Raw genomic sequence first — 8,741 nt, forward strand, 5'->3', positions numbered from 1 at the left:
CCCTTCCGGCCGGGGGTGGGACAAGCCCCATCTTGTCCTCCATCTTGTCCTCCTGCCCTTCTGGGATCCAGGGTAACCATGACCAGGAGCCAGGCCAGTCCCTTGGCCTCCGAGAACCCACCAGTCCCCTGGGAGCCATCCTTGGGCCACACGTGTATGTAAAGGTCACAGACCACAGGTCTGTCCCAGGGCCCTCAGTCCTACAAGCTTATCAAATTGTGCAGAGGTTAACTTCTCTGCCTAAAGGCCTTGCTGCCTCTGGGAACCTGGCCTTCCATGTGGGAGCTCAGGTGGCTTCTGTACAACCCCAACCCCAACCCCTCCACCACTCTACCCCTGGACTTGGCAGCTGGAGTGAGGTGGAAATCCTGTGGGGATAGTCCCAGGGCCTCTAACTTCTCCCCTCTGGGCCTGTAGGTGACAGTGGGACACCAAGGGTCCTCAGTCACACCAGGCATGGGGTACCCTGTCACTTGGCCTCCTTCCTGGCCTCCCACCCTAAGCACAGGGTCCCCCTGCCCACAGCCACACCCCTTCCATCCCCCAGAAGGGGAAGGTGGTGCTTGTGAGCAGGCCCTTTCAGTGGCCTGGGGCTGGGCAGGCTGGTGCCTGGGGGTCTCTGTGGCACCCCACACACCCTCAGTGCCAGGAGCGAGCTCGCCCCTTGCTGCTTCAAGTGTTAAAAGGGACTGCATGGAGCTAAGATGGGATTCTCTGGAAAGAGAAAGGGTGGCCGTCCTCTTCTGCCCACAGGAGATGGGGGTGGGGGCAGGATTTCTCACCTCTGCCCTCAGGGCCAGCCTGCATCTCCCAACTATGGGCCCCACTCTGACTTAGGACTCCATATTCCTGGAGCCTGAGCAGGATTTCTGCCTCAGCAGACCCTCCCTACAGCCACACAAATTTCAGGTGGAGGAAAAGCAGGAGAGGATGGGCAGAGCAAGGTCCCACTCTGGGTCTTGTTCACCTTGTCATGGACATGGAAAGTGTGTGAGGAAAGGTTCGGGGGTGGACCCCAAGGTCACACTGACCCTCCAAGGCCCCATTCCTTCTGGAAGCCAAAGCAGGCCCTCAGGTAGAGAAAACTTTCATCCCCCAGCCACCTCCCCACCCACCGCCAAGCAGGGCACACAAAAAGTCAAGCACCACTCATGAGGAAAAAAAAACCAAACATATTTTTGGGAAGCAATAAAAATTGTGGCACAGAGAAGTCATTAGCACACAGAGGATGTGCTAATCTGAGAAAAAATGGGCTTTCTTTGCATATACTTGATTTTTTCTTGAAGGAAATCTTTCTGACCAGGAAAGATGTGTGAAGCGTTCTCTGCCTGATAGGTTGAGACATATTTTTGAAGACTGCATGTAGAATAAGGGTGAATTCGACCTGAGACACCTGTCACTAACAGCTGGTGCTGGCCGGGTCTCCCTGGGGGCCTCAGGTCCCTGGGGAGGCTTTGCCATTTGCCATTCCTGTCTCTGGTCAGCTGGCTCTTGCTAGGGCAGCTATGACCCTTGGGGGTACCTTGCTGATTGGAGGCTATCCTTCCCATCACTCTCTTCTGGTCTGTGGAGGCAAAAGTCCTGTGGGGGCAAGAATGCCTATGTACTGGGGCCTGCAACTCCTTGTGCTGATATATCTCTGAGGCCCGAATTCCTTGGTGGAGTCCCAATTTTTCCACCAGGATTTGTCCCACAGCTGTCGCGACCATCTGAGTTTCGGCAGCCCTGTTGTCCATAACCAATCTGCTTTGGACTGGCACCCAGCTCTGGGCAGGAGCCAATGCAGGCTTGCCTTTTTGAAGGGGGCCTTCCAGTCCTTTGCTTTTTTTATTGGGATTAAGGCACTGCAGAAAATTTTTCATCCTTTGTCTAAAGTGGCTTTCCGGAAAAACATGTCCCTTTTCTGGTGGCATGAGCCGGAGGTATTTGCTCCCAAGGCTCTCTCCTGATCCTCTGACCTGGGGAGGGTGGCCTGTCTCGCTAGCTTGGGAAGCCCTGATTGCCAACGGTTCTGCACACCTGTCTTCGTTCTCTTCTGGTTTGGGTCTCTTCTGGTCCTTCCCCTCATCAGTGGTCTCACTGTTGCTCTGGCTGTCACTTGGGTCCTCAACCTTTGGTCCACAGGACTCTTGCTGCCTCTCACTGCTCGATCCACTTGAGCTAAGGTTATATGACACTGGGGAAGCTGGTGTCTCTCCACTGGTACATTCCATTTGGGAACAGGAGGGTGACTGTTGAGTGGTCAAGCTGTCTGCAGCAAGGACAGCATTAGTGTGAGAGTCTGGCAGGAGCACATTGGTGCCCCTGTCTTCAACAAGCACACAAGTGGTAAAGTCTGGAAGGAGGATGTCACTGGGAGAATCTTGAGGAAGTACACCAGTGGTATGGCCTTCAGGCTGGTTCTCTGACTCTATCTTCTCTTGGAGCTCAATCTTACTAACCTTTGTTTTAAGGCTTACCTCCTCTGGATCTTGAGCAACCAACACTGTAGTTAGTGAGGGGCTTTTCCTAGCATCTGGATATCCTGATCTCCTCAGATCCACATAAATGGCTGGTTTGTTGGCCAGCCCACTGGGACTTAAGACAACTTTCCAAGCAGGGGCCTTCTTGGCCTCCATCACCTCTGTGGCCCCTTCAGACCTTGGAGTTTGGGACCTGAGCTTCATCTTCAGTGTTGCTACCATGTCTGGTGAGGCCTGACCCCCACTCTCCTCTCTTAGTTCATTCCTGGCCATTGCTAAACTTGGACTTGGCTCCAGATTGTCTTCCCTGGCCCCCATAACAGTCTTGCTGTGCAGGGTTCTGTTTGGGAGGCTGAGAATGGAGGCTTTAGAAAGTGATCTGCCCTCCTGTTTTGATAAAGACGTCTCTGAGGACTGATGGCCATCACCAGGTGAAGTCCCTCCCAGGGCCTGCTGGATTTGCTCACATATGGGTGACGGAACAGGCAGGGGACTCCTTGAAGTGGAATCAGACTTTTCAGTTATACCCTTCTCTCCTGGATGGGGCTGAGGTGGTTTCCCCAAGAACTTATAAAATTTGGCTTTTGAGGGGGCCCCAGGTACAAAGGTGGATGAGCATGGAAAGGATGACTGGGGAAAGGGCAAGTGTTGGGCTTCATGTAGTTTGAGATCTATGGGCTCAACAGTTTGGAGAGGTAGGTCCCACTTACGCCTCACTCGAAAACTTATGATGTGTGTTTCCAGCTTCTGCTGAGTGTTAGGACAAAGGAAGGACAGCTCACGAGAGGTGTTTATGCAGGGCTTCCCATCCTTCAAGGGTGCTCGATTTCTGATAGCCATGGGGGGTTGGGACTTGGGAAAAGCATGGCTGGCCATAAACCAGGATCGACGCACAGTCACAGGGATCAGACCTTTACTGATCTGTCCCAACTTCCTGTGCAAATGAACATTTAGAGTTTTTTCTAGATATTTCTTATCTGGGCCCTTGGCTAAGTATTTTTCTGGATCACCCTCCAAGGTCCTCATCAAGGGTTTTCCAAACTCCTTCTCAGAGTTGGTTCCCAGAACCTTCACTGGGTACCTAGCTGAGATCCTGGAGAGACCTGTTGGCATCCTCTTCAGACATTGCCATAGACCCTTACCAAAGTTCTTCTCTAGTTGGAATCTTGCTTGATACTTCCTGTGGTATCTGGACCTGGTCCTCAATGTAGCTTGGCTGCTTTTGCCTTTAAACACAAAGGGCCTTGAGAGCCGCTGCTCTCTCTGTGCCTGACTCACCCCCAGGGATTCATCCTGAGGCCACCTCAGTTCCAGAGACAGCTGAACCTTGTGGGGCAAGCTGTTTTGCTGTTTATCCCTGCTGAGCTTCTTCTGAAGCTGTGGCTTCTGGATATTAAAGATGACAAAGTCCCCTTGAAAGGTGGAACTTGATCTGTCGGCCCGGGAGGCCTGGTGGTCCTCCAGAAGCTTGGGAGGGACTTGGCTAAAGAATTTTGGAGATCTTTTCTCCATAGTGGGTGAAGTCTTCCCTATTCCTTGTTGCTTTGGCAACAAGGGCCACTCCAGATGTTGCATTTTAGTTGGGATGAAGAATTGTATCTTTTTCTGGGATGTAGCACAAGATACCCCACTGGTCCTCCTCTGGGATGGGAGAGAATGTGGTCTTATTGGGACAGAGGGTGCAAGGGGGACCTGGGGCTGGGGCAAGGTTAGCGTTGAGGGTTGGGTTTGGTTCCCACGGTGGAGCAATGGTGGGGCATGGGAAAACTGTGAAGATATTTGATCCTGTTTTAAAACTGGCAAGCAATTAGAGGTCCCATTGAATAAAACAGAGGGAGACTGTAGTGGAGAAGAGTGAGTAGAGAACAAGGCAGTGGCCACCAGTGACTCACTGTGTAGAGAGGGGAGACCCCAGAAGAGCTGGTTGTGTTTCCATTGCAAGTGGTCTTCCAAGACCTTGGGAGATGAGTATGACTGAGATTGGGCCAGTGGCTCTGCTTTGTTTTTCATGTTCCAGAAGGTTGGCGGGGTGATGGGGTTTTTCTCAGCACCCAGCAGCTTCCACAGAGTCCCCCAGAAGCTCACGTGGTTGTCTGGGCACCACTGTTTGAAAACTGACCCAACCTTTTTTTTCTCCTTCCAACACTTCAGTTCTACCCTTTTGCTGATTAGTAGTTCAAGGAGCTTCTGGACATCCGGATTGACAAACGAAGTGTTATGAGTCTCTATCTGCCTGTTGGTAAGGCCACCCCAGAACGAGGCATCTGATGGGTGGCAGGACACGTGTTCTTGCTGGCACTTGTGCTGTAATGTGCTAGGCAAAAACAAGGACTTGGTACTTTCCCACCACCAGGAAAAGGATAAAATGGGGTAGCTGGCATGGCCAAGACCTGAGATGGCTGGAATGAGAGAGGCCCAGTAGGAATTACCTGGAAGAAAGTTCTTTCTCACTGTGTCTGGTAGGATTTTTTTTAAGTTAGTTTGCTCTTCTTGAGGTCTCACTGGCAGGGTGGAGGCCAGAGGCCGAGGGGGCCCTGTCATCGGAGCACGAGCAGGTGATGAGTCCATGGCAGGAGCAGAGTCTTCCACAGGCTCCCTGCATGGCTGATTGGCTCCAGCTGGCGCCCCTTGGTGCACCTGCCCAGGGGCTGCTTGCCGTAAGGACTGGTGAAAGCCCGCCTGGTCAGAGAGCCTTTCCAGGTGGCTGTGGGAGACAGGAGGTGTGAGCTGTCCCTGCAGCAGCCTGGGGCTGGGAGGGGACCCCAGGGCCCCCCATGCCCCACACCCACATCACAATGCTTCCGCTGTTTCTCAGCCTGGGGCTTTGGTCACAATCTGTCCCATGGCTCCTCCCAGCCTCCCCAAACAGCCCCAGAGGCCATTCCCTGCAGCCCTGGGGGTCAGACCATAGACTCAGGGAGGCCCACCCTGGGGAGAAGGGGACAGATTCTTTACCTTTGCAGAAGGGAGACTAAACTGTGGACCTCTTCCAGATCGTGCAGGCAATTTCTGCAAGCTGGAAACAGGAGACTGGGTTACAGGGGAAGGTGGGGGCCCAGGGGTCTTACAGGAGACTGGATACCATGTCCCTTTAGGGGAGACATTTGGGGGGTTGGACTTGGAAGTCCCAAACAGCACTGTCCAAGGCCACATGCCCACACAGTGATTACAGGGTTCATTTTGGGGATTTCTGTCTTTTCCAAAGTGTTTTCTCACTCATGACCTTGCTGGGGGAGGAAGGACTGCATGGCTTCACAGAGGAATCTGAGCTGAGTTGAACAGTTTGTCCACAGTGGAAGCAGGAGGTCCTGCCCCCAGTCCAGGCCCTGGGGCCCCTGCCGGGCAACACCCATTTCCAGCCCCTCAGGGCTTTGTTCTGGGGCAAAATCTGGGAAGCCTCTGGGTTGTGCTCTCCCTCCCAGGAGCCCCCAACCCACCACCCAGTGCTCTGTTTCCTGGGGCTCTGGCCCTGGTGTCCTGGAGATGGTGGGGCTGGGTCTCAGATCGGGGGAACAGTGTAACTGGGGCATGCAGGGGAGTGGTGGATGCTCACCTTTCAGAGTCTGGCTTTTCTGGCTTCTGTTGCCCCTTCTCCATGGCTCTGCTCGGTACTGAGATAAGAGAATACGGGGAGGCTGGGACCTCCGCCCCAGCAGCAGGTGCTCATTGCTCATGAGTAGTGTGACTTCCTACATTTAACTAAGGGGGGTGGACTGTGATTTTCTTTAGTTTTACTCATTTCCTTTTCAAAATGGATACAAATATTTCCAGTTTTCCTTCTTTGAAGAATGTACAGAAGGATAGTCTATGTAAGAAGTTTGCCACTGTTCCTCTGCTCAAGAAACACACACAATACCAGACCTGGTGGCACAGCTGGACTTTTTCACATAGGACCCCACTTTACAAGGCCAGAGCCCCACTCTAGCTGCTGCTTGGGACCTCTTGGGCTCAGTACTGACCTCAATCAGCCTTGAAGGGGGAACATTCACCTGAAATACCTGTCCTGGGACGGCGGCTGGTTACCTGGTGCTCAGGGGCCTGACCTCCGCTAGAGAGGCAGCTTTTAGCCTCTGGTCTTCGGCCATCAGTCACTGTGTTTGGGACGCTGTCCTGGACCCCTCCACCACACCTGGACTCTGGCCTGAGATCTTCGGGGAGAAATCCTCATGTCCCTCTAACCCCTGCCGAGTCTGGCTTGTCCTGGATGGATGGTGGTCTACTCTCTCCTGAGAATACCTGTTCTATTCTTTCCCATTTCAGGAGTCTCTCCAGTGACTCAGAAAAGTGGAAAGAATAATAGAAAAGAAGATAGAATCACACTTTGCTGGGTCTGGGCTGAGGGTTCCTTACCTTCCTGCTCTTCTTTTGTTTGTTGCCTTGTGGTGAGGATGGATCAGGCTGGAAGTAGGAAAGAAAGAAGGCAAAGAGCCCCAGCCCACATACCAAGGCAAAGATGGCATTAACTGCCCAGATAGTGGGGCTGGAGCTCAGCCAATTATCAATAAAGAATTCCTGAGGGAAAAGATAATTCCCCATCTCTTTCCTCATCAGACATTAGTGTCTGCTCGCACTGTTGCCCTCGGGCAACTGAGCCCTGAGAGTGACCAATCGCACTGCTGCCCTCAGGCAACTGAGCCTGGGTGTGGAGGTGCAGACACAAGCCCCACGACCACATCACAGAGCTATTGTCTGGTCACAAAGGGCTCCTGAGGGAGGGGGAGGGGACAGAAGAGAAGCAACCCCTCCCCCATCCTGTGGCTCCATCCCCCCACCCTCCCAGGCCTCCAAGTTCCTCCCTTCAGCAGACATCAATCTCTTCTCTGTATCTATGAATCTGAGGGTTTTGTTTGTTTGTTTGTTTGTTTGTTTTTCAATTCTACATACAAGTGATACCATATGGTATTTGTCTTTCTCTTATTTTATTTAACACAGTATTCTCAAGGTTCTCCATGTTACCACGACCATCACCATTTCATTATTTTTTTATGCTGAATAGTATTGATGTGTGTAATGTCTTTATCCATTCACCCCAGTATACATGATTCATTTAAGATTGATGATTTCTTATTGACTTTCTGTGTGGATGACTTTTCCATTGTTGTAAACTGTTGAAGTTCTATACTGTGGGGAACCACTTGTTTAATGGTTTTGATGTCACAACCTTTTTAAAATATAAATCTGTTAACTAATTATTGTAGTTTTAGTTAAATATACTATTTTTGTCTTCACTCTAGCTTTATAAGTGATTTACCCACTACCTCTGCTGTACATACACTATGTTGCTTTTACCTTTAAGATTATTTTTATGTATTTTCTTGTTAATTATGTCATTTATTTTTAGTTTAAATAAGTCCCTTCAACATCTCTTATAAGGCCAGTTTAGTGGTAATAAAATCCTTTACTTTATTTAGATAATTCTTTATCTCCCTATTAACTCCGAATGACAACCTTGCTGGGTAGAGCATTCTTGGTTGCATGTTTTTCTTTTTGCACCCTGGAAAAAAAGGCAGGTTGCAGTCAGCCAGCATTTTTTTTCTTGTTTTTAAAAACTTATTTTGTGAGGGCCTGTATGAGGGCCTGGTTAGCCAGAGGAACTTACTTGCAAACCCCGGATATAGGGATGGGCCAGGCTGGATGGAGACATCCAATCAGTGGGGCTTGCATATATTTACTGTGGTGAATTGAAATTCAATTGGTCACCCATATTGCCCACTGAGCGTGACTGTGCAGTTTTCCCTGTGTGTTGCAATCTCATTGGCTGCCTGTGTGTGGACCGGGCTCAACCACCTCTATAAAGGTTAGTCTGTGAGGCTGGGTTTGGGGGGAGTAGTAGTAGTCATTGGGGTAGTCATTGGGGTAGTCGTTGGGGTAGTCATTGGCCTCGTCAGGGTCGTCATCCAGGGAGTGTCGTCGTCCGGGGAGCGACCTTGTCGGGGTCATCATTGTCGCCTCTTTGTAAGAGATGGCCCCTACTGGTCAGTTTGGTTTCTGATGCTTGCCATGAGGAAGACATGCAAAGACTTTGCCATGCTTGACTTTTGCTTTGCATCAGTCTTGTTCCTTTGATCACAGACCCTAACAGTTTGTTTGGAAGAGGGATGAAAGTGAGAGAAACTGAAGCAGACTGAGCAGGGAGCCCAAGGTGGGGCTCGATCATGAGCCTGAGCAGAAACCTGAGATCATGACCTGAGCAGAAACCAAAAGTTAGACACTTAACCAATTGTGCTACTGAGGTGCCTCCCTCAGTACTCTGAATACGTCACACTGCTCTCTTCTGGC

General features: G+C 51.0%; 1 protein-coding gene across 1 annotated transcript; it reads right to left on the reverse strand.

Moving 5' to 3' along the window:
- Positions 1 to 1,214: 1,214 nt before the first annotated feature.
- Positions 1,215 to 8,405, reverse strand: LOC132016348 (spermatogenesis-associated protein 31E1-like). Its single transcript, XM_059397581.1, has 3 exons — positions 8,237 to 8,405; positions 6,016 to 6,073; positions 1,215 to 5,166 (listed from the first exon to the last, which is right to left on the reverse strand). Exons 1-3 carry the CDS (start codon positions 8,403 to 8,405, stop codon positions 1,215 to 1,217), a joined length of 4,179 nt encoding a protein of 1,392 aa, XP_059253564.1.
- Positions 8,406 to 8,741: the final 336 nt, after the last annotated feature.

The sequence above is a fragment of the Mustela nigripes genome, chromosome 4, assembly GCF_022355385.1.
Source record: "Mustela nigripes isolate SB6536 chromosome 4, MUSNIG.SB6536, whole genome shotgun sequence".
NCBI classification, from domain to species: domain Eukaryota; kingdom Metazoa; phylum Chordata; class Mammalia; order Carnivora; family Mustelidae; genus Mustela; species Mustela nigripes.

Bases quoted from the DNA above. Each gene is read 5' to 3' on its own strand.
- LOC132016348 (XM_059397581.1), bottom strand. From the start codon at position 8,405: ATGATGACCCCGACAAGGTCGCTCCCCGGACGACGACACTCCCTGGAT. The intron at 6,074-8,236 runs GTCCACACACAG...CTCTTATCTCAG, and splicing joins TATAGAGGTGGTTGAGCCCG to TACCGAGCAGAGCCATGGAG. The intron at 5,167-6,015 runs GTGAGCATCCAC...TGTCTCCCACAG, and splicing joins GAAAAGCCAGACTCTGAAAG to CCACCTGGAAAGGCTCTCTG.